The sequence below is a fragment of the Panicum virgatum genome, chromosome 1K, assembly GCF_016808335.1.
Source record: "Panicum virgatum strain AP13 chromosome 1K, P.virgatum_v5, whole genome shotgun sequence".
In the NCBI taxonomy this organism is placed as follows: Eukaryota; Viridiplantae; Streptophyta; class Magnoliopsida; order Poales; family Poaceae; genus Panicum; species Panicum virgatum.
Window position 1 is genome coordinate 26397444 of NC_053136.1, and position 25805 is coordinate 26423248.

The window sequence follows — 25805 nt, forward strand, 5'->3', positions numbered from 1 at the left end:
AACAAATCTTTGTGTCTCCATTGTGGTTTGCCTCACTACTTTGAGTTCTAGCATTTGTTTTATAATTCCGCATCGATCTACTTTGGTGTGTTGTTTTTGTTTGTGCAGGGACTTGCAATATATTTATATTCACCTGCAGGAACACTACATCAAGTTGTATTAGTGCTAGAGCTCGAGGAGGGGAGAAAACTCTGATTTGTGCAGGTTCTTCTTGTGACCGGTCTGACCAATCACTACAACCGGTCTGACCGGTTGGTCTGCTTGTTCAGGTTTCTAAGTGTTAGACCGGTCTAACCGGTTTGCCTGACTGGTCTGACCGGCCAGAGTGCTGACAAGCCAGTTTTAAGTTGTAATTTGTAGAATTTATTGAAACGCCTATTCACCCCCCTCTAGACGACATCCGAGGTCCTTTCACTCCCTCTCTCTCGCAGGCCAGCCCCGAGCGAGACGCGCCGGCTCCCGCTTGCTTCTCGCCCGCTTCTTGGCCCCCTGCTTGCAGGCCAGCGCTGGTGGCGCATCGATCCGAGGAGGAGCGGGCAAGCAGTAAGCCGGCACCAACAACACATCAATCTGAGGAGCGGCTCCTCGTTGGTACGCTATGGCCCTTCCTCGACGCCGTCCGCTTTGAGGACGCCGGCACCTCTGTCACCTCCGCCTCACTCGCCACGCCCCACCTTCCCGGGTGCCGCGCTCTAGGAGGTCATCGACACCATCATCGCTAGCTGCCGCCTGAGATGCATCGACACCGTGTCCATGGAGTATCGACGATTAAAAATATTTATTTTTACAGTTTAATCTGCCGATACTCTACTGATACGTATCGGCGACGTGTCGACGGCGTGTTGGTGTCGGACATGGTATCGGACACAGACACGCCAGTTTGCTGCCGTTTCGGTGCTACAGAGCCACTGATAAGCTAAGCGCAGGCTCTCCATCGAGCCTAGTAGACAAAAAATTATGGCATAATTAGATATCTATACTAATCGTGTCTAATCTACGCCGAGATAGGGAATATCTTCATCAAATTATGAACAACAAAAATTTGTACCCTTCCATGACAGCTTCCTCTTTTCTCCCTTCTCCTCCTGCTGCACTCCGAGATCTGGTGCTCCATGCTCCTATTGCCGTGGGTACTGAAGTAGGAAGGAAAAGAGATTAGCCCTACCATTAGAAGGAGGAGGAGGAGAGGGGCATGAGGTGCACCTGCACCTGCTTGTCGACGGTCGCTGCGACGATGGAGAGCACGAGGCGGCATGTGGCGTGGAAGGGCAAGGCGCCCGCACGGGTGGCGTCTAGGACTGGAGAAGGGAATGAGGGGAGATGGCGACGAGAGAGAGGCCTGTGGATAAGGCTCCTATGCTAAATATGGTCTGGTAAAAAAACAATCAAATTTGAGTTTAAAATCCCACGAATGCCATTCTTGCGTGTTGCCACTGTTTGATAACGGCACGAATGTCCAGCGAATCCGTTTGCAGGATAGCAAACGGACGAAGGCCACTTTTGGTGCGCAAAATCAACCCCCCCGGCAGGGTTTCAAAAACCGGACAGGAACCGCCGGTTTCCGGTCCGGTCCGGGACGGTAAACCAGGTCCGGTTTTTTATATTTTATGTTTCTAAATTCAAAAATACAAAAGTCATTTTTTGTGCTACTGTTCCGGTTTTAAACAGTAGGACCGGTTTTTGAAACCCTGCCCCCCGTGTACACGGCCGCTGCCTGGAAGCCCGCGGAGGTCGACACCCACCTGCCAAGGGTTTCTCCCAACCTCGACGGCGAAGGGGAGTGAGAAGCACCGGGAGGATGGCGAGCGTTTACATCCCGGTGCAGGGGACAGAGGAGGAGGTCCGGGTAGCGCTGGACCAGCTACCCCACGACGCCTCCGACATCCTCGACATTCTCAAGGCGGAGCAGGCCCCGCTTCACCTCTGGCTCATAATCGCGGTAACGTTTCCCCTTCCCATCTCTCTAATGCTCGCAGTCCCAAGAATTTCCCAAGGCTCTTTGGGATTGTTCGGATTGCTAGGCCTTCTTGCTGCGATAATTGCTTCTATGCGGCAGTGTCGTAGTCGCCACCCTTGCCTCCGGCTGCTTCCCACGATTTGGACTGTAATTTCTAGGGCTAGGGTCTCGTTTTAGTTTGTGCTTCCATATGGCTCTGGGAGGATTCAGCTGATCTTGATGATTGCTGTTGAATTGTTAAAGTACGTTGAAGTGGTTGGCCAGATTAGCTTTGGTCTGATTCTGCACGGTGAACATTCGCAGTGAGGGCAGATGGTATTGCCGGCTATGTCCCAGAAATCACAACCCAATGGCACTAGTGAAATAGCACCTTAGTCTTGTTTGGACATACAATTTCTGTAGTGGAAATAGATAAAAAATGTAGGGGTTGTGCGGTGTGGAAGATACTTATTCTAGAGTTTCATTGACCTACTACACACATTGCATTGTAGCTTCACCTCTCAGGCAAAACATTAAAGAAAAAACAACAGCCACCACAGAAACGACAAGAAAAGCAATTTACAAGTAATGTTGTACCCTGTAGCAGCATTTTCACCGTGTCTCACGGTTGTTTATTTCTATATCCTCCTTCTAAAGATTGGATGACTGGTCAGGAGGTGAATCTTGTGCCTACAGACATGCCTTTTTTTTTCAATTTTCTTGGTTTTTTAATAAATCAATCTTTTATAAATTTAATATTAATATGCTTATTAGCTGAAATTTTTTATTTCTGTTGATATTCTTTTCACACAGAGAGAATACTTCAAGCAAGGAAAGATAGAACAGTTCCGTCAGATTCTAGAGGAAGGATCTGGTCCTGGTCAGTTTTTCTTTAATGCTTTTGTACTTTTTATTATTTCACCAAAGAATATTTGATTCTGCCTTGCTAGTTCTTTTCTTGACTGTTGCTTGGAACCCCCAACCTTTTTATCTGTATCTTGTTGAATCACCATTTTTCTTTGCAGAAATTGATGAGTATTATGCCGATGTGAAGTATGAACGAATAGCAATCCTTAATGCTTTGGGTGCTTTCCATACTTTCTTGGGGAAGGTTGAGAGAGCACCTCAGAAGGAAGCACATTTTAAAGATGCCACTCAATACTACAATAGAGCATCAAGGATAGATGAAACTGAACCTTCTACATGGATTGGAAAAGGTTCCACTTTTTTGAACATTTTAATCTCTCGCATATGTTTTGTTCTTTTATAGCTTGCTGTACACTGTCACGTGGTTGTATGATGAATGACTAACCATTGGATGCACATGGGAGGAAATAGGAAGAGTCCTTTTGTAGTTACAACTCACTACTACAAGTAGTTGCTACATCATAGTTCGGGTGCGTTTGGCAGAGCTCTCAGAGCTGATTCTCTGTTGAATCCAGCAAGAGCTCTGCCAAACAGTTTTTCAGAGAGAAGTGATTCTCTGCTGATTCTATGAAGTGATTCTGTAAAATGAACTAAGAGGCTGGGAGCTGAAAAAAATAGCTTCTCCTGATTCTGTGAAGTGATTCTTCATCCTTATTTTAATAGTTTATGATAGAGAATCAAAGAGAATCACTTTTAGTCACAGAATCACTTCACTCAGAGAATCAGCTACCATAGAGAATCAGAATCAGATTACCAACAGGCCCTTCATTCTTAATGTGATTGAACAGCTATTATTGTTTTGATAATGTTGCCTGATATCTTTATATTGATTTTGGGATAAACTGTATGTGGTACTTTCTCTGATTCGAAATAGATGACATTCTCTTAAAAGACATGCCACCTAGTTCTATCACCATCTCACAAATAAATGATGCATCACTTTCCGATGTAGTATAAATGAGTCAACAGGGCCATTTGATTAACTCTAATGATCCTTGCGCGAAACTCTAAAATTTCATGTATTTTATTTTGGATTGGAGGGTGTAATTAATTTGGTTAACTGTATTTACCTTTGAGCATGTATGTGCCCAGCACCATGATTAGAAGTACCTTCAATGCCTTTTTCAGCATACTACTTCATTTTGGATGATTACAGATTATTCCATATCTCTATTGATGTTCATACCAAGATTGGTGTTTTCAGTATGCTGATTTATTGATGTTACTCTACAGGTCAACTCTGTGTGGCCAAGGGTGAGTTGCAAATGGCGTCCGACTCATTCAAGATTGTGTTGGATGAAGATGGAAACAATTTTCCAGCACTACTTGGTCAGGTGATTTTCTTTAGGTTGTTGGATACTTTCAAATTGGTTCTCAATTTCTCATGTGGGGGTAAATGCTTATACATATAGTTTGGACTTTGTTTGTTATGATTTCAGCCAATGGAAGTGTCATCATGATATGTGTTTCTACAAATGTTTAGTCACATCTTAAAAATTTAAGAACTATTAAACATTTTATTTTAATTCCATGCCTTCTCATTGTTTGTTAAATTCTTGCTGTTTCATTCAAACTAGCTGTTCCTTGTCCTATAACTCTTTAGCATGTCAGAAATGATGGCATAACTTGCTTGGATGGGTTCAAGAGCAGGGTTTTTAATCGATGCAAGCGTCTGAGCCAGTTGTGGAGAAGAAAATAAGAGGGGAGGCCTTTATTGCCCCCTTCCTTTTATTTCTTGTTTGATCCCAGTAGACTACATTTCCCCTTGCAAATACAGAGTTTGTAATAATAGAGACTAAATTATTGGAACTGATTAACAGAAGATTAGATTCCTAAGGGTAGCTTCTAAACAATCTTTACTAACTGACCTAACATCTGACATGATAACCAAGCCTATTTTTTCTACCATATGCTGTGTGCTGCTGTTATAGTGACAGGCCAACTTGTATTCGGGGCACCATAATAGATGCTGATAAACAAGCTTTGATGTTTTTTGTTTTCTAGGCACCATAATAAATGTATCATCATTATTGATGTGTTTAATATTTATTCATATCCTATTTTAATGTTCAAATTTGTTGTCACAGGCTTCTGTTTACTTTTTAATGGGTGAAGCAGAGCAACAGCACAAAAAGTCCCTGGAGCATTACAGGAATGCACTAGATCTCTACAAGGTTGGATAAATTACTTCATTGACCTTTGACTGTGCTGCATGTTTATGACACACTGACATTCCTTGTTGACTTTTATACACTTAGAGAGCTTTGAGGGCCTATTCCAATTGTCCTGCTGCTGTAAGGCTTGGTATAGCCTTTTGCCGATACAAACTTGGACAAGTAGAAAAAGCTCGGCAAGCTTTTCAGCGTGTTTTACAGGTAAGCCGTATCTCTTTCATTGGGCTGAAATTTTGGATCTAAGGTGAATACACTGCCTTCACCAATTGAACTTAACTTTACAGCTGGACCCTCAAAATGTTGATGCTTTAGTAGCACTAGCAATCATGGACTTACAAACAAATGAAGGTACATGCTCTGCACAAGAGGTTACAATCGGAATGTTGTGTTTCTCCCCTTGTTTCTAATTCAAGTTTTGCAACTTGCCCATAGCTGGTGGGATTCGCAGAGGAATGGAGAAAATGAAAAGAGCTTTTGAAATTTATCCTTATTGTACATTGGCACTCAACCACCTTGCGAACCATTATTTCTTCACTGGCCAACATTTTGTGGTTGAACAATTGACTGAGACTGCTCTCTCTTCAAGCAATCATGGATTACTGAAATCACATGCTTACTATAACTTAGCCAGATCATACCACAGTAAGGTACGTGGTGTTCTTTTACTTGTTTCTTTGTTCACATTTTGGATTCCTTTATTAAGAATAATTCCCCACACTTGCCATGCATATATTTGATATTTAATAAAATGCAGGGGGACATTGAGACTGCTGGACGATATTACCTGGCATCTGTTAAAGAAATCAGTAAACCACAAGACTTTGTGTTACCATATATTGGTCAGTTTCTTGTGCACTTATTTTTATCCTTTACGTTTTTATGGTGTTGCTTCATAACTTCTCAGCGTACATGCCCATGCTCATCAGAAATGAACATACATTTAGAGAAATTGGTGCTTTTGCCCCTACTTTGCACTGCAATTGTAATTTTGCCCTCATTTTTTGCAACTTTGTGATTTTTCCCTTACTATTCACAAGTCAATGTGATTTTACCTGATTGGACGTATTCCTACTTGTGAGATGTTATATTCTGATGCTTTAGATGCATTGAATTTCTTTTAGTGGACTTGTAATGAGACCTACGAGCTAACTAACTTGATTAAGTTGTTCAAATTTTAAGGATCCTCTTTGATTAAATTGTTCCCTAACATCAGCTACCTTGATTCTTCTTTGTTTTGACCCTATGGTCATCGTAAGTCCAATATCTACTGCTAGATCTGAGAAACACTTATATTTTTTGCAGAAATATATATATTTTCTTTGAACTATGTTACTGTAATTTCAATGACTTTATTTTCAAACCACAGCTCAATGAAAGATAATATGTTGTTTCTACAAGTAGTTCTGGATATAGAAGGATGAAAGATGAAGCTTTTTCATTCAAAAAGTGTATGCTAGATAATTATTTACATCAATTTGTAGGATCAGTAGATATATCCTCGAGGTGTACGTCAGGTTGGTTCATGTTCGTATTAGAAGTCCATAATTAACATTCAACAGTAGCAGCACATCATGAGCCGGCACACACATGTCGTGTGTATCTATGCTGTTCCTTAGAGCACTGAGCAAACAGACCACTAAGCACAGTATAATATCCTTATAGTAGTTAATGTGAGCGCGCTATTATCATAGTGGGCGTCCTTGTGTAATAAAAATTGTACGGCTCCGACTCCAGCCTGACTGTAGAAGAAAGGATAGGAGAGAATAGTGGCTTGTATTTCTCCAAACCCTAGAAGGGTGGGATATATAGTTCCTATACATGGGCCTCTGGATGGGCCTCTATACATGGGCTCAATATACTCCAACAGGGTTGGCTAGGTGGGGCGCGCTAACACTGACGATAAACTAACTATATGGCATCCAAAACTATCATTTTAATTTTTCAATCTTATCCCTAGGTCCACACATGAAACATTCATCCTAGACTAGCAAGAAGTTTTGGACTTGGAACACTTTATTTAGTTGCTATTTATAACACAATATGACCTGAACCAGGACTTGGTCAAATACAATTAAAATTTGGAGACTTCAAAAGTTCACTAACTAGCTTTGAGAAGGTGCTGGAGGTACACCCGGAAAATTGTGAAAGTTTGAAGGTAAGGCATATTTATTTAATTGGACGCTTATTTTCTGTTAATCTATTCATATAGCGTATTGTTGTATTCTATGTAACAAATTTATGTTTATTCTTTAGGCTATTGCGCACATACATGCGAAATCTGGTGAAACTGAAAAAGCTATAGAAACATTCAAGAAAGTTACTAGGATTGACCCCAAAGATCATCAGGTACTCTCTCTCTGTGTGTGTGTGTGCGCGCGTATATCACAACGCGGGATTAGATAGAGTTTGTTGGGATTATGATTCCTTGTAATGTCTTGATCCCCAAGTCTTGTACTCTCATATATACGGCCCGAGAGGCTCAATGCATAGTCAATCCATTGCACCAATTCTATTATTCTACATGGTATGGAGCCAAAACTCGATTTTTTTCTCCCTCTGCCCAAACCCTAAGCGTCGCCGGCGCCCCTCCTCTGCGCCGCCGCTGACCTGTTCCCCACAGCACCCCTCGAGCGCGCCACCTTCATGATGCCCTAGCGAGCCCGAGAGGTTACCCGTGACCTCTGCTGGGGGTAGCGCCCTCCTTATCTGTGCGGTCGATCAAATCGATCAGCCGCCGTCAAAGGTCATCCAGCAGCAACAAATCGTGATGAACTCCAGGGTGTTGTCGTCCACTGGCCTCCCTCCTGCTCCTCACCTGGCGGGATCCACCGTCGGCGGTCCGGCTCCACCGCTCCCACCTCTTATGGCAGATCCACGCCAGCCTCTTCTACCGCGGGCGGACTGTTGCGCTTGACTCCTACATCACGTCGGCCTCCGTCCCCGCCCATCTCCGCCACTAGTGGGATCTGCCCTGCTGCCCTCGTCTGTCCCGGACTCCCTATGCGCTGGCTCCGCCCTCCACCCGTGGCGGACCCGCCGCGAGCAGACCGGCTCCGCCCCATCGTACCTCACTGGCGGCGGCTCCTAGCTCGCCCACCCTCTCAGGCTCCTGCTGTACCCTGTCTCTCTCTCTCCCTCCACCCCTTTGACTCCTCTCTCGCGCGCTATGGTGTCGTGGTGAGGAAAGAGATAATAGGGTGAGGGGAGTCTAGAGCTACACACCCTCGGAGGTTCTACACAAGTAGTTGTTGCTAGTTTGTTTTGGTTAATTTCTCTGATTTTCACTCGATCAGTGATTGAGATTGAGTCGCCCACCACCTGTGGATCTTCTGCCTCTACTTCGACATCGGCGTAGACTTCACCAGCTTCTTCCTCGTCTACGACTATGTGGCATGACAAGATGGACGACGCCCTAGGGGATGCCTGTCTGCACCGCCTACCTAGCCGCTTCGTCTGCATGTTGCTCTTCACTGGCTCATCGTCGCCTCCACTGATTAGGACGCCTCCATCGCCTTCGCCCATCGTCGCCTCGCCTCGTGCACACTCGGTCTGATCAGCCGACGTGCGTGATCCACCCGGCTCCCGTGACGTCCGTCCTCGTCGTGTGCGCATCCTCCTCGAGTCTTATGGTAAGTGGGTCGGCCACAAGCCTAGGACATGAGTACTGTAGTGCGTGAACAGTGCTGCAAATAAGATTAGTTGGTTTGTTAGGAAAGAGATAAGTTAGAGGGATTTCGTTAGGATATTACTTAAGGGTCAAGTTTGTTAGGCCAACTCCAGTGCTGCAGCAAAACGAACCGTGGGAAGAGTGAATCGAACCGTGAACACTAGAAGCATCGAACCATGAGTGTCAGAAGAGAAATCGGCATTTGCAGAAATGTCGAACCGAGACAAATTAAATAATACTATTTCATGCGCATGGCTGTTAACTCTGGACACTCGCCCATGCAAGCGAGAGAGGGACGGAACTCTGTACGTGGGTCCTACCAGCGATGTTGACACTGGGGGATCGAATGTTTCTTGCGTTTGCTTTTCATCTCTGACAATGTTCGATGCGTACACTAGAGCTGCCCTTAGGCGCCTTGTCTATAAAAGGCTACCGTGAGTCCTAGGTTAGGCAAGCAAGAAGAACCCTAAAAGTAGTCTGAGCCTCTAGAAGGAGAGCGACGAACAGGTTCTTTGTGCTATCCCTAGTTCTACCATAACACCGAGCATGGAGGGCTGTCGTTGCATTGCCTCTTTGGGCAGCGACACCTGTGGTCTCTTTCGCTGTTGCACCCGCACCGTCGCCGACCATGTCCACGACCTCGTCGTCAACTACGCATCACTGCGCCCTGCACACATGGTCTTCATCAAGTTGTTTGACTTCTTCTCCATCTCATTTGAGCACCGCTGCCGCATAATCCCGATAATTGGGCTTTACGCTGGATATTCTGGGTTCACCTCGCTTCGTTTAGCGCAATCACGTCGCCAGCATCGCCATCTCTTCCCCGACTACTTCGTCTACTCCGGCAAGCAGGCTTCATCGACATCTTTTGCTCCGCCATTCTTCTACGCCTGCGACCGCCGTGGAGGCCATCTCTGCTAATCCCTCAGAAAATGGCGTGTCTGGTTGTGCCCTCTACCTTGCATGCCTGGTATTGGCAACATCGGTGCATGCCTTCATCCTCGATGCGTTCTCGGGTCTGGCAAACCCAGCGCACACGTAGCCACGACGGCCTTGGGCATCGATCTTCCTCACCGACGACTGCCTCTATGCGTCATCGTCTTCGTCTACGACGCTTTCTCTTATGCGCCACCACCTTAGGCACCCACCATGGTGCACTCACGGCTTCACGTGCGGCTCCCTCGTCTTCGGCAACCTCAACAGCTATGTCGACCACAACTACTCTATGAATGACATCCTCCACCATGGCTATTCACCCTCGTCTCGGCTACCTCGACATCGGCACAAAGGGCAATCATCCACATGAGTTATTCGCCGGTTTTTCCCTCCAGTCACAGCATCCGCACCGCGCCGATGTTATAACTGCCGGGGATGTCAGTTCGTCGGCTTTTGCCTTCGACGTCTTCTCCAGTCTCGCCGTCTGCGGTGCTCCCGCTGTGACTCTGGGGGGAATGTTAGAGTATATCACGACACGGGATTAGATAGAGTTAGTTGGGATTACGATTCCTTGTAATGTCTTGATCCCCAAGTCTTGTACTCTCATATAAACCGCTGAGAGGCTCAATGCATAATCAATCCATTACACCAATTCTATTATTCTACACTCTCTCTCTCTCTCTCTGTGTGTGTGTGTGTGTGTGTGTGTGTGTGTGTGTGTGTGTGAGCAGGTCACAAGAAAGTGTGATTTTGGATAACAATCGTCCGAAAACATGACCTGGACACTAATTTCTGCTGTAATATCTCTCAGCATTGCAAAATTGTAATATTGTAACTGCTTCGCAAGATGATACTGATGTAATTTTCAAATGTTCAATCTGAATATAAAAAACAATGTTGTTGTAGAATAATAGAATTGGTGTAATGGATTGATTGTATTGGATTGAGGCCTAGGCCGGTATATTTTGGGGTACATGATTTGGAGGGCAAGCCTCCTACGGTATGGTAGAGTCCGGATACAATCCTAACTTACCTATTATAGAGATATCCCAAATATACTCTAATAATTGTGACTAGAAAGAGCATTGTGTATAGTCATTTTGAAATGTGTATCATGTAGAACTTCAGGAACTAGGCCCAGTTTGTGTGAGAGGCTTCTTTCAAATACTGAATAGATGTCCTTCTATGGATCTTGGAATGCTGATGACTAGAAATGATGATAATCCAGGGTGCATGTGTGGACCTAAGGACGTGGAATGAAAATTTGGAATGCTAACTTCTTAGTTCTTACAATTAATATGTTACGGCCCATTCGATCTGGTCCACAAAAGACACACACTACATTTGCCCTAATGTGATTTTAATTTCTCTAAATGTGTTCGGTGCTATTACTTATTTGTATATAACGACAAACATATTTTACTCGTGATAATGATTTATCCATTTTTTTTACTCTTGTGGTTGTGTCAACTCCAGTTACATAAACATTCATACCAGTCTTTAAATATGTAAAGTGGGCAATTGACATTAAATTGTTTAGCTGATTTTACCTCATGACCGTTTTGTGCACCAATGTGCTATATTTTTAGGACTGACTAAAGTGATGTATTTAGTATGAAGTATTACTGGATGATGAGTGTGTCAGAGTGATAAATCAAAAATTAATAAAGCTAAGTAGATGGAAGCTGTGACAATTTTTAATTTCAGTATCAGATTTTATGAGTTTGGAGTTTATTCAATTACTTTGTGCTATTATTCACTCCTAGTTGGATTCTTGCAATCTGTTCTGTGGGCATGCTTGGTTCTAATGTTTTGCATATTACCTAAGTCGATGAAATCACCTCGCAGGCATTTGTGGAACTTGGTGAACTGTTGGTAGAATCTGACTGGGCTGCTGCTATGGAATACTTGAAGACGGTAAGCTTTTCAATTGGTCGTTTAGTTTTGGGTTTGATTTTTATTTGTTTGGCTGATACCTGTTCTTGTGTAGTTTTGTATAAATTACTATGGCCCCTTCCCATTCTTTCTAATCAAAAGATGGACATTATTCAACATAATTAACCCGGAGAAGTTAGCTTTGAGATCTCTGTTGCCCTCAACTGTATGACTAAAGACATAAAGAACTGCTACTGCTGCAGATTTATAGATTTATTTAATTTCTATGGCCTTCTGCATGGTTTTTTTTTACTGCCTTCTTTCTTTGTGCATTTTTTTTTCTCTCAACTGTGGGGTAAAACAGCTTTGCTCTCCCAGAATCTGAGTTTTTCCATTGCGCTGAATCATATGCTTGGCATGATTATACACAAAGTTTGAGGTGCATCAGCATGATGTACCGTGGACATAGTAGTTACATGGGCTGGTGTTTATCTAAGTTAGTTTACCAGGTTATGCTCTGCTTCTTGTCATGGTTAATAATTTATTGCATCTTTTTTACTTTATATCTTCTTAGCGCTGATGAATTGTGCCCACTGCTTGACCTTGTTTTTGGGTCCACTGCACACCCTGTTCTGCTTCTTTCTTGGAATATGAAATCTTACTTAGCAGTTCACAGGCCCGTAATCTCCTCAAGAAGGCAGGGGAGGATGTTCCCGTTGAGTTGCTCAATGGAATTGGACTTCTTCATTTTGAGAAGGGAGAGTTTGAGGTTTGCTTATACTGCACACTCGAATATTATTAACTATCATTGGAACCTGTCACTACCCTTCTTAATTGCACTTTCAGATGGCTGAGCAAAGTTTTAAGGAAGCACTAGGTGATGGTCTTTGGGTTTCAATTGTCGATGGCAAAGTAGGTAGCCCTATGGTCAACGGGAGTGTTCAGTATAAGGATCAGAGCTTCTTTCACCAACTTGAAGAGGAAGGTGTGCCTCTTGAATTACATCCTAATAAGGTCACCACACTTTTTAATTATGCAAGATTACTGGAAGAACTTCATGATTCTGTCAGAGCAAGCCTCTTTTATCGTTTCATTATTTTCAAGGTACTTCTGCTCCTGCCCCTTCTGAAAGCTCATGATGGTAGTATTATCAGTCAATAAAAACTTTGCAGTGCAGTTTCGACTCATTCAACATTTTATGCATGATATACCGGCATTAATAGTTTTCCATATGAAAGATAAAAGAATAGTTTCGTGTCAAAACTAGTCAGCTCTTGTCCATGAACTTAGATGTTTCTGTTTTCAAATATTTGCACCTCTCCCGTTCACAAAAGCCTGGCGCTTGGATACAATATGTTCACTGGCAGCTAATAAATATCAGAAGAACAAATGTTTAGGCATTGAAGTTGAAACACAAGATTGCATAAGTAAAAAAGGTAGTATGGAAAAAAGTTTACCGCTGAAATGTGAAATTAACAACATTTGTTACTGTGTTTCTTCCAAAGGTGCTGGCTACTTGTAAATGGAAGTTGTAATTGCACTGGCTTCCTAATTAAGTACTAAAATATATTTCTTTTGCACTATGTTTATATTAGCTGGAATTCCTGTGCAGAAATGAAAATTATCTCTTGCATATTTTGTATTTTGCTATAATTTCTTCTCTTTTTTTCAATAACAGTACCCTGACTACATAGATGCCTATCTGAGGCTAGCAGCCATTGCGAAACAAAGAAACAGTGTCCAACTGAGCATTGAACTGGTATGATCAATGTTTCTGTTTTTTTTCTTAGTTGAGAAAACTATTGATGTTTTTGTTTTAGATTGGTGATGCTTTAAAGATAGATGAGAAGAACCCAAATGCGTTGTCTATGCTTGGAAGTCTTGAGCTCCAGAGTGATGAAACCTGGCTTACTGCAAAGGAGCATTTCCGTAATGCTAAGGAGGCCACCAAGGGAGATGCCTACTCTTTGCTTCAATTGGTATGTGAGCTGATTTCACTTAAGGAATTTTGTTGACACTATAAAACAGGTTACAGCAGTGGGCTTTGAACTTTGTGAAGATTGTTCATTTCTGTCAGGGTTTCTCAAACTATATCTAAATTAAACTGGTGCTATCAGTATCGGTGCAAGTTTTAGTGGCTGTAGTTTCAACCGAGCTGCACAGACAATAGCTGAAGGCTATTTTTGCCTCTTTCGCCAAAACTAATCAGCTGGCATCAGGCATCAATCTGTTTCTGTCATTTCGGTGGTCCTTCTGCCCACTTGATAATAATTGGAGGTGGAACTGAAAATGTTAACTCCCTTAATGACTCATGGATTAGCTGCTGCGCTTACAACAACAGACAATTTCACGTAGCATTTGCATGTTTCTTTTTGACAGTTCACATCCATATTGTTTATCAGGCATACTTTTTTATTTCAACTTATCAATTCTACATATATATTCTTCTTTTGATTAATAGTTTCCAATTTTATTGAAGGGGAACTGGAATTACTTTGCTGCTAATCGCCCTGAGAAAAAGGCTCCGAAATTTGAGGCCACTCATAGGGAGAAAGCCATGGAACTCTATCAGAGTGTATGCTATTTTACGCTTTCCTTTGCAATGTGTTATTTGTACCAGTTAAAATGGATGACTCACCTTTCCTATTATGAAAGTTACATTATACCCTTTCAGATTCTTGCATTTAAATGCTTGATTCATGTTGCACATCTTTTTTGTTCTTGCGCATATTAGATGAAATAAGGTTGCAAAAAAAACTTTGTTGGAACTACTAGAAATATATTCCCTCCAGTCTGCTATGTTTGTCCATGACATTGTGAAAAAATATTGGTGTATATTGAGCCCATGTGTATAGAGGCCCATGGATAGGAATTATATATACCCACCCTTCTAGGGTTGGAGGAATACATCCATTATTTCCTCCTACATGGTATCATTAGCCTAGGGTTAGCCTCTCTCTCTCCTCTCTCCTCCCTCCCCTGCCAGCCGGCGCCGCCGCCGGCGCCTCCCCCTTCCTCTTTCCCTCCCCTCCCCTCCTCTGCTGCTGCTGCCGCCGCTGGCCCTGCGCCGGGCGCGTGGCTCGTGCCGGCCGCCTGGCCCCAGATCCGGTCGCCCCGACCCGCCGCCGCCCTAGCCCCGCTCGACCCTGTCCGCCCTAGCCCCACTCCAGGCGCCGCCCCTTGCTGCAGGCCCGATCCGCCAGCTGCTGCCGCTGCAGGCAGGGCCGCAGGCGCCGGGGGTGTAGGGGCAGCGGTGGGCCCCCTGCAGCCGCAGGTCGTCGACCCGACTGCCGCCGCCGCTTCTGTAGCCGCGGCCGCGGCCGCCAATGCGGCCCACCGCTCCGCGGTTGCTGCGGGCAAGCGGGCCGTCGACGCCGCCGTCATCGTCTCACCGATCCCGCATGGTCTGGCCTCGGGATGTCTCCCGTCGATGCGCCGCTCGCCGCCGCCGCCCTCCGCGAGCAGCAGGCCGACGCCGCTCTCGCCGCGGCCCTCCTCGCCGCCAAGTCGGAGGCTTCGGCGGCCCAGGAGCGGGTCCGCGTGGCAGCCCTCACCTGGGAGCGCGAGTGCGTCACGGCCGATACCCTCGCTCTCCGGGTCGCCTCCGGCCAGCACGTCGACCCCGAGCACGGCGCCTCTTCCTCCCACCAGGTCACGCCCGCTGGATCTGGTGCCCGGTACGACCCGACCGACCCCATGGTCGCCCAGCTCCACCTCCAGGCCGCCGGCGTCTAGAACATCAGGGCTCTGGTCTCCGTCCTCCTCAACCCCGCGTCCTCCTACGGCCGCTGACGGGACCAGGTCCTCAACCTCCGCCGCTACGCCCTCGACGACCACGTCCTCGTCGACTCGCCGATCGAGACGCGAGACGTGGCGTGGTTGCGCCTCGACAGCGTCGCCCTGTCCTGGATCTTTGGGACCATCTCCCTAGATCTTCAGGACCTCGTCAGGACCCACGGCGGCACCGCGCGGCAGGCCTGAGTGGCGCTCGAGGGGCAGTTCCTCGGTAACGCCGAGTACCGCGCCCTCCAGCTGGACGCCACCTTCCGCACATTCGTGCAGGGGGACCTCTCCGTCGGTGAGTACTGCCGGCGGATGAAGGGCATGGCTGATGCTCTTCACGACCTCGGGGATCCGGTGTCCGATCGGGTCTTGGTGCTCAATGTCCTGCAGGGCCTGAGCAGCACCTATGACCACCTGAAGAGCTGGATCGCCCGCCAGAGGCCCTTCCCTTCCTTCCTGCAGGTCTGGAACGACCTCGCCCTCGAGGAGATCACCAGGGGTCTCGCGCCCGGATCGCCTTCGTCCACCTCCACTGCGCTTGTCGCTGCTCCACCGGCTTCCTCCGCCGCCCCTGCCACCTCTCTCCTTGGTGCTGCTCCCGCCGGGCAGTCTGGAGGTGGGGAGGGGGGACGTGGTGGTGGTGGCACTGGTGGCCCTGCTTCTGGGGGTACCGGTACCGGTGGGGGCCGTCGGGGCGCGCCGACTCTGACTCCCGCTTCTGCCCCTGCCTCTGGAGGTACGCCCTGCCCATCCTTCAGCAACCCATGGTCAGGGCACATCTCGATGTGGCAGTTCCAGGGTCCGGGAGGGGGGGGGGGGGTCTCGTCCTCTGCTCCAGCCGGCGGCCATGTTCACCGGCGCTGCTCCACTCTTCGCGCCGTCCTGGACCCTGCCGGCTCAGCCCAGCCAGCAGCCGACCTGGCCTGGGGGGTGGGACCAGGCCGCTCTGGCGCAGTCCTTCAGCACCATGGGACTGACGCCGCCGGTCAGCACCGAGTGGATCGCCGACTCGGGTGCCTCATTCCACACTACTGCTGATGCCGGTATTCTCTCTTCTGTCCGACCCCCACACTCCTCTTGTCCTCCTTCCATCATGATTGGTGATGGGTCTTGCCTTCCTGTCACCGCCGTGAGTTCTACTCCTCGTCTTACTAATGTTCTTGTTGCTCCTCAAATGGTTCACAGCCTTCTTTCTATTCGCCAGTTTACTGCTGACAACTCCTGTTCTATCGAATTTGACTCTTTTGGTCTTACTGTGAAGGATTCGGCTTCCCGGCGTCCGCTCCTCCGATGTGATAGCCCGGGGCCCCTTTACACTCTTCTGCTTCCTGCTTCCGCTGCTCCGTCCTCGACTTCTTCTTCGTCTACTGCCTTTGTCGTGACGCCTTCTTTCACCACCTGGCACCGCCGGCTTGGACACCCCGGCCGCGACGTTTTGGCTCAGCTCAGCCGTAGTACCGATGTTCCATGTACTAGGGCTCCTACTGAGCACCTCTGTCATGCGTGCCAGTTAGGTCGTCATGTTAGACTTCCGTTTTCTTCTTCTTCGCATGCTGTGCATACTTTTGATTTTATTCACTGTGACATGTGGACATCTCTTGTACTCGGTATGTCTGGCAACAAATATTATCTGGTCATTGTTGATTATTTTTCTCATTACTCTTGGACTTTCCCTTTGCACGCCAAGTCTGAGACCTTCCCCACCCTCCTCCACTTCTTTGCCTGGGTGTCCACTCAGTTCGGCTTCACCGTTAAGGCCGTCCAGTGCGACAACGGGCGGGAGTTCGATAACTCCACCTCCCGTTCCTTCTTCCTGTCTCGGGGTGTTCAGCGGCGTATGTCTTATCCGTATACCTCTCCTCAGAACGGCAAGGCTGAGCGGATGATTTGCACGACGAACGACGTCGTGCGCACCCTTCTGATCCAGGCTTCTTTACCCCCGCGCTTCTGGGCTGAGAGCCTCCACACCTCCACCTACCTGCTCAACCGCCTTCCGTCCACTACTTCCCCTGCTCTCACTCCACAGCACGCTCTCTTCGGTACCCCTCCTCGCTACGACCACCTTCGGGTCTTCGGGTGTGCGTGTTACCCTAACACCTCCGCCACCGCTTCTCACAAGCTGGCGCCCCACTCGACTTGTTGTGTTCCTCGGGTCCTCCCCTAATCACAAGGGGTACCGATGCTTTGACCTCACCTCTAGCCACGTCCTGATCTCCTGACATGTCGTCTTTGACGAGTCGGATTTCCCCTACTCCACCTTCCTCCACACCTTCTCCTGACCTCGAGCTGGAGTCTCTGTTTCCGACTGACCCGGTGGTTCAGCCACCGTTTCCTTTCCCTGCAGGTTTTCCCGGCGCACCGGCACCGCTTCCGGTGATCCCTGCTGCGCCGAGCGCGGCCCCGGTGCCCGCGGTCGCGCCACGCGCGGCCACCGGACCTCCGGTTGTGCCGCGCGCAGACCCGGTGTCTCCCGCTATGCCACGCGCGGCCCCGGTGCCTTCCCCTGCACCTGTGCGGTACGCTCAGCCGGTGTAGGTGTACCGGCGCCGCACGGCGCCGACACCGGCGCCACAGCGGTACGATCAGCCGGTGCAGGTGTACCGGCGTCGGTCGCCGTCGACACCGGCGCCGCCTCCTGCTCCGGAGGCTCTTGCGACGCCTACACCGGAGCCGTCGCCGACGCCGCCTCCTCCTTCTCCCTCTCGAGCCGAGCCGGAGGTGTACCACCCGCCAGTCATCCATCGGGATCCTCGGCATATTTATCCCATGGTGACTCGGCGGATGGCGTCTCAAGCCGCGACTCTCACCGCCACCGAGGGAGAGCCGCGAGTCTCTCCGGTACCCTACTCTGTCCGCGACGCTTTGGCGGATCATCACTGGCGTCGCGCGATGGAAGAGGAGTACGTGGCTCTCCTCGCCAACCAGACGTGGGACCTCGTGCCGCGTCCGTCTGGTTGCAATGTGGTGACTGGCAAGTGGATCTGGACGCATAAGCGTCGGGCTGACGGCACACTGGAGCGCTACAAGGCTCGCTGGGTTCTCCGGGGGTTCACCCAGCGGCCTGGTGTGGACTATGATGAGACCTTCAGTACAGTGGTGAAGCCCGCTACGGTGCGCACGGTCCTCTCGCTTGCGCTCTCGCGCTCTTGGCCTGTGCACCAGCTGGACGTGAAGAATGTGTTTCTTCACGGCACTCTGTCAGAGACTGTCTACTGCTCTCAGCCAGCGGGATTTGTGGACTCGAGTCGTCCGGATATGGTCTGCCGGCTCAACAAGTCTCTCTATGGTCTGAAGCAGGCTCCTCGGGCTTGTACTCTCGGTTCGCCACGTTCTTGCTGACATTGGGGTTCACTGAGGCCAAGTCTGACACGTCTCTCTTCGTCTACCGCCGTGGGGATGAGGCTGCATATCTGCTGCTCTATGTCGATGACATTGTGCTCACCGCCTCCAGTCAGCAGTTGCTTCAGAGTGTCATCTCCTCTCTGCAGCAGGAGTTCGCTATGAAGGATCTTGGTCAGCTCCACTTCTTAGGCGTCACTGTTGAGCCTCGCCCGTCTGGTCTTCTCCTTCACTAGCGGTAGTACGCACTTGATATCCTGGAGCGGGCTGGGATGACTGATTGCAAGTTCTGCTCCACTCTTGTCGACACTCAGGCGAAGCTGTTTGCTGATCTGAGTGATCCGGTGGCTGATCCTACTGCCTACCGGAGTCTGGCCGGCGCTTTGCAGTACTTCACCTTCACCAAGCCGGATCTCACCTACGCTGTCCAGCAGGTCTGTCTCCATATGCATGATCCCCGGGAGTCACACCTTGCTGCGCTGAAGCGTCTCCTCCGCTACGTCCGTGGCACAGTGGACCTCGGCCTGGTGCTTCACCGCTCGTCCTCTGCTGAGTTGGTGGTCTACACTGACGCTGACTGGGCTGGCTGTCCGGACATTCGTCGCTCCACTTCCGGCTATGCCGTCTTCCTGGGCGGCAACCTGGTCTCCTGGTCGTCCAAGCAGCAGCCGGTTGTCTCCCGCTCCAGTGGTGAGGTGGAGTATCGGGCTGTCGCTAACGGCGTGGCGGAGGCGTCCTAGCTATGACAGCTCTTGGTGGAGCTCCACAGCCTGCTCGCCAAGAGCACGCTCGTCTACTGCGACTATGTCAGCGCCGTGTATCTCTCCACCAACCCCGTTCAGCATCAGCGGACGAAGCATGTGGAGATTGACCTGCATTTCGTGCGCGATAGAGTCGCCATCGGCGATGTTCGGGTACTCCATGTCCCGACTACCTCCCAGTTTACTGACATCTTCACCAAGGTGCTGCCCTCCTCGACCTTCTCGTTGTTTCGCTCCAGCCTCAACGTAGCCGGTGGCTAGTTGTGGCTGCGGGGGGGGGGGGGGGGGGGTATTAGCTCTTTGTACTATCTTCTTGTCCAGTCTTGAATACCGCTGCGCCGGTTGTTCAGACTGCGGGGGTGTTGGCTTTCTTGTTGTACAGTCTTGAACACCGCTGTGCCGGTAGTTCAGACTGCGGGTGGGTGTTGGTGTATATTGAGCCCATGTGTACAGAGGCCCATGTATAGGAATTATATATACCCACCCTTCTAGGGTTGGAGGAATACTTCCATTATTCCCTACTACAAAAAACATTTCAAATGTTTATCCATTGAGGATATCAAGAGTGTAGTTATTGCAATATTTCCACTCACTACTACTTATTAAATGCTTTAAAAAAAATGAGAAGTTGGCTGTATCATACTATTTATTAGGGCTATGGGTTGGGTGGTCATTTCATATTGACTTTTACTTGGAGCTAGCACTTACTTTCATCAGTGCGCTTGGTACTATGGAAAAACATAACCGAACAGAGGAAGCAATAAGTCACCACATATGGTATTTGATATTTCTATTCTGCAACTGAATTTGAACTTATGAGAAGGAATTTCTTATCTCAAATAGAGGAAACTGTCCTCAGACTTTGTTGCTTCCTGGAAATTTACATATTTCTTTTGGGAAATTGTTGGATTAATCGAAATTAAACTTTTGTAAGCATCTTCCTTTGCTTCAACTGGTCAAAGTAGCAAATGGGCACTACCTTTTGTTCATTTTTTATCATTATTTAAAGTTGCATCAATAGCTCCCTTTGTTATTTTTCATTTTGTGAAGAGAGAGAACTGACTCTCTGACTTGGAATGAGACACCACCTACATTGCATAATATTGCTTTGGATCACTGTTTAATTTCCTATCGGAACTTTATCATGTTGAAAGACAGGAAGTTTAGTTTAGGTGCCAGACTGATACTGGGCATGATTTTAGTGTTCTCTGGAGAAGGATAAAAAGAGCCTGTTATATCAATTAGAAGGGTGCAATTTGGTTGTCTTTATTTTTTTCTCCTGTGATTATTTTGTTGAAGTAGAAGAAAGAAAACTGTACAACACCGCGCCCTTAAAAAGCTTTTTTTTTACATCTAGCGCACCACTTAAATAATAAGAACAGGCCAAATTTGCTCAGCATTTGGCTGTCTTGATGCTGATTGCTTAGAACTACACCATAATACTTTGTAGTAGCAGAGGTCACTTAAGTGCTAATTTTGCTTGTTAGATGTATATGTACTTTTGTAGTTTCCCCATTGTATAAGGGGTTTTGTCTTTTGTGCATAATTCCTAATACCTGTACATGTATATATTCGAGCCTAGAGCACTCATAATGAATACAAGTGCTTTTCATAACATGATATCAGAGCCAGAGGTCTCGAGTTCGAGTCTTGGTAGAGGCATCTTTTAAGTCCTACGCTCCCTTGTTTATTTCCACGTTTGCACCTTGTTCCGGCTGCATGTGAGTGGGAGTGTTGTGAAGTATTAGTGGATTGCCCACCTCTTCCCAATAGCTTAAGCTTTTGGGTTCATCTGGTTGGTGCATGAAACCTAACATTGCTCACTTTGGGGATCTAAATCTATCTTGTAGCTGTATACATATGTAGTGTACTGTACATTTTATTTCATACTTTGAATAGGGTGCTATGTGCAAAGTTCCCCTAGTTTATCTTGCCCTTAATGGATCCGTTCTAATAAAATTGTACATTTGCCAGCAAGTACTAAAGCAGCACTGTAGTAATATGTTTGCTGCCAATGGTATTGGAATCTTATATGCTGAAAAAGCCAAATGGGATGTTGCCAAGGAGTTGTTTACACAGGTCAGGAGGGATATAAAGTTTGTTATCGTTCTCTGTTGTTTCTATATACAAACTTTAAATAATTAATTCAGCAATTTGACGTGAATTAGGTACATGAAGCCACATCTGGAAGTATATTTGTACACATGCCTGATGTATGGATCAATCTGGCTCATGTATATTTTGCTCAAGGTCATTTTCAACAAGCAGTTAAAATGGTTAAGCTCCCTCCCTCCCACCCACCCACATACATGAGCTGACAAAGTTACTAATTCATGCATGCACATAAAAATTCTGAGGCCACGTTGCTAATTCTTCCTTGTAGTACCAAAATTGCCTGCGGAAGTTCTTTTACAACACAGATGCAACTATCCTTTTATACCTTGCCCGAACACACTACGAGGCTGAGCAATGGCAAGACTGCAGGAAAACTTTGCTGAGAGCTATACATTTGGCTCCATCAAATTATTTGTTACGGTTTAATGTAGGAGTGTCAATGCAGAAATTCTCAGCATCTACTCTGCAAAAGACAAAACGAACAGTCGAGGAGGTCAGTATGTTTCTCTTTTTACCTTGTCTCTGATTATTATATAGATATACTGGCAATAAAGCCTACAAGTAATGTGTTAGGGCCTGTTTGGATCTTGAAGTTCCTAGGAGCAAGGTATTAACAAATGGTAGTTTTACAAACTAAAGAGGAGCAAAACCATGTTTAGAAAAAAGAGGCCTGTGCTGGAATTTCTAAAAGTCTAAACAGACTACAGTTTAGCAATGCCATAGTTTTTAGAAGTATAAGAGCATCTCCAACAGTTCCCAATCTCTCTTCCCCATCTTTGTTTTTTTATGGGAAAAGGCAAAAAAAAATACTCTCCAATAGTTCCCCATCTTCTAACAATTGCTAAATTGATCTCCTTTGTGCGTAAAAATATGCACTCTCCACGGCACCTGATCGCTCCCCCGCAGAGTTTTTCGTCGCGTGCGCCGTTGGCCTGCGCCGCCCTGCCCTGTCCGTCATGGCTGCGACTGGCCCTGACCTGCGCCTGCCGCCCTGCCCTCCAATGGGTCATGGTCGGCCTGGCCTGCATGGCCTGCGCATGGCCTGTGCCTGCGCCCTCCTCTGATGGGTTATGGCTGGTCTGCTGTGGCTGGCTGTGCCCCTGTTCCTTTTTTTTTGCAATACGGCGACAAGACCATGCTGTACAGGTGCTGGCGGGGAGGGTGGTAGGCTGGAGGCTGGTGGTGGCGCCGATATGCGGCGGTCGGCGGCAGAGAGTCGCGATAGAGAGACGGTCACGGGAGAAGAAAAGTTTCCTGCGAAATTATCTGTTGTGGGGCCACAAACTTCTCAGTTTTGGGAGTAAAAATAGGGAACTATTGGAGATGGACTCTTTTTTGCCTCCCTATACCTATTTGGAGTGTTGGCAAAAAACAAGTTTTAGCAAAAAAATATTATAAACTGTTGGAGATGCTCTAAGATTTGTTGCTTCCAAACACCATAGTTTTTCCGAAACCAAAGTATTTTATCCTGCAAAACTCCAATAGAATCTTGCATTCAAACAGGGCCTTACTGTGATGAAGCTATCTTTCCATGTAGTTTACTATTTTTTTTCTTCTCGAACACGCAGGAGAGCTGCGTATCCTTGGACTAGAGTGAGGGCTGCAAACTCAGTAGACTGTTACAAAAAAGAGCCTAGGACCTGACCACACAGCACCTAACGTCCTAAACTTGCTCAATCACCCTTCCTGGCACATGGCATCGAAAACCAGTATCCATGCTTTTAGCCTTATTTATATGTAAACATAGATTGGATTTGCATAGATATGGGTATTCTATATACAGCTCTAGCGTATGAAATAAAAAGCCCTGATAATGTAATTTTTTCATCAAATTTGTCATTTCTTTTGATGACAGCTCTTGACATAGAATTGATTTTGACAACTTCATATTATATATTAAATGTCCATTCATCAGAAGCATTCAATAATTCTCTTTATACATTTTCTATTTTTAGGTTCGTGCCACAGTCACTGAACTTCAGAATGCCATTAGAGTGTTCAGTCTGTTGTCTGTGGCATCTACGTACCATTCCCATGGTTTTGATGAGAGAAAAATAGAAACTCATGTTGAGTACTGCAAACATTTGCTTGATGCTGCTAAGGTTCACCGTGATGCAGCTGAGCAAGCCGAGCAGCAAAATAAACAAAAAATGGAAGTTGCCCGTCAGATTGCTTTGGCAGAGGAAGCTCGCCGAAGGGCAGAAGAACAGAGGAAATTCCAGGTCTCTCTCTTTCTTGAATTCTAGCTACTTTTTCTTCAATGATATTATTTGTTGTTGAAGTATTTAGGTCTCTTTTTAATGTGGTGTTTTGAACAGTTAGAAAGGAGGAGGGAAGAGGACGAGCTAAAGCAAATAAAGGAACAGGAGGAACACTTCGAGCGTGTGAAGGTATTTTACATGTTGTTATGCATAAATTAGAGGGAACTGTTAAAAAATGCTGATGTCAAAAATCAATACTCTATCTCATTAATTCTTGCACCTTATCATGCGTTTATAATTCTATTTAATATATGCCACTGGAAACCATATATGAAATAAACTACTTCATAGTGGCACACATATATGAAAAAATCATTATATGGAATTTGAAGTATTAATTATGTTCTTCTGATCACCTTTTTTTATAGTGGTTTCTCAATGAAGGGAATTCAACCACATTGAAATTATATATTCACCCTGCTTGGGACTGCGAGGCTTTGTTGCTATTGGTGTAGAATGTCACTTTCTTGATGCTGCTGGTCTAAAGCCATTAATGAAATATAAGAAGGCATTCATATTATAAATATTACTAGGGAATCTAAAGCCTAGCTCGTGGTTGAAGAGGGTGACATTTTCTGAATCATGATGTTTGGGATTGCATACTACTCTCTCCGTTCCAAATTCTAGGTCGTTTGACTTTTTTAACCTCAAGTTTGACCACTCGTCTTATTCAAAAAAATTATGCAAATATAGTCAAATTTAAGTCATTCTTAAAGAACTTGTATTGATAAAGCAAGCCACAACAAAAGAAGTGATATTTTGCACAATTTTTTGAATAAGACGAGTGGTCAAACTTAGAGTTAAAAAAGTCAAACAACCTATAATTTGGAACGGAGGGAGTACTCAGTACTAAAATTATCTAAAAAGATTTGTTGCTTGCCAACTAGGCATTGTTTATTTTTCATGCAACTCAGGCACTTCCTCAGGATTCTTTCCCATCAGGTGGAATGCTGCAAAAATATTTGTATGTGCATTACTGCACATGGTATGTTCTGATATTATATATGTATACATGTATTTTTTTTGTCAGGAACAATGGAAAACATCCAGCCACACCCCAGGCAAGAGAAAAGATAGATCAAAGAATGAAGATGAAGAGGGGGGAAGTGAAAAGAGGAGGAAGGGTAATAAGAGGAGGAAGGATCAGAGGACAAAGACGCAGTATGGGGAGGATGAAGAAGATGAATACAGAGATGAACCAGAAGCAGAAGATGACTATGCGAACCTGTCGAGGGATAATGATGGTGACAATTCAGAGAGAGCCCCAGATCACCTTCTTGCTGCTGCTGGTCTTGAAGATTCTGATGCTGAAGATGACATGGTTAGGGTTGTGTTCTTTCTTGTAAACAATTTATGTTCATTATTTTTCTATTTTCTATTTTTCCCTGTTCATGTGTTTTTTGTCGGCTGTTACATCTAATATTGATAAGTATTCCATTGGAAAATTTAATTGTCCATTTCTGCTTATTAAAGTCATCTGTTATATTTAGCTTTTGCTGTTTAGGTTCTCAGGTGCCAATTGCCTTACGCACTGTTTTCTGCTGCAGGGACATACTCAATCTGCAATAGAACGTAAGCGACGAGCATGGTCAGAATCTGAAGATGACGAGCCAGTCCAGATACCAGCAGCACAACCTAGCCCGGGCGCTAATGATTTGAGTGAATGAATTTATTTTCAAAAAGAAATTGAGTGAATGAAAGAAACATAAGAGTAAAGATGATGATGTACATCATGTTGAATAGGAGCTTAATGTAGAACTTTGCTCTACATATACAGGATCTGTCAGGGAGTAGACATACCCTGTTACTCTGACAGTAGTTCTGTATGCAAGTCGCATGCAGTTTGTTTATCGCATCCGGTTTGTGGTGTTTATTAGATTTATATCTATAATAACACGTAAACTGTTCCTTTTGGGGAACCATGTTTGTTTTCGCTGGCTTAATTGCGATGCAGAGTATCGCAAATGCCAGTAGTTTAGTCTGCTAGGGGTGAATGCCATGGGAGCACCGGGACTAAATACAAAGCGCTGG

The 25805-nt window shown here is 46.2% G+C and overlaps 1 protein-coding gene across 2 annotated transcripts; it reads left to right on the forward strand.

Annotated features, from left to right (window-relative positions):
• Window positions 1-1699: 1699 nt before the first annotated feature.
• On the forward strand, window positions 1700-25693 carry LOC120700222 (protein CTR9 homolog). Of its 2 annotated transcripts, none has more exons than XM_039984442.1 (24): window positions 1700-1939; window positions 2750-2816; window positions 2962-3153; window positions 4097-4197; window positions 4951-5037; window positions 5122-5238; window positions 5322-5385; window positions 5470-5684; window positions 5792-5876; window positions 7092-7192; window positions 7291-7383; window positions 11489-11557; window positions 12192-12284; window positions 12362-12619; window positions 13194-13274; window positions 13336-13494; window positions 13995-14090; window positions 21373-21477; window positions 21567-21674; window positions 21782-22006; window positions 23469-23735; window positions 23832-23903; window positions 24805-25101; window positions 25322-25693. In XM_039984442.1, the coding sequence occupies exons 1-24, from the start codon at window positions 1799-1801 to the stop codon at window positions 25439-25441; spliced, it is 3213 nt and encodes a 1070-aa protein (XP_039840376.1). In that variant the 5' UTR covers window positions 1700-1798; the 3' UTR covers window positions 25442-25693. The 2 variants fall into 2 exon arrangements, with proteins under 2 accessions (XP_039840376.1, XP_039840386.1); XM_039984452.1 differs by having other exon boundaries at window positions 1701-1939; window positions 24805-25095.
• The last annotated feature ends 112 nt before the right edge of the window (window positions 25694-25805 follow it).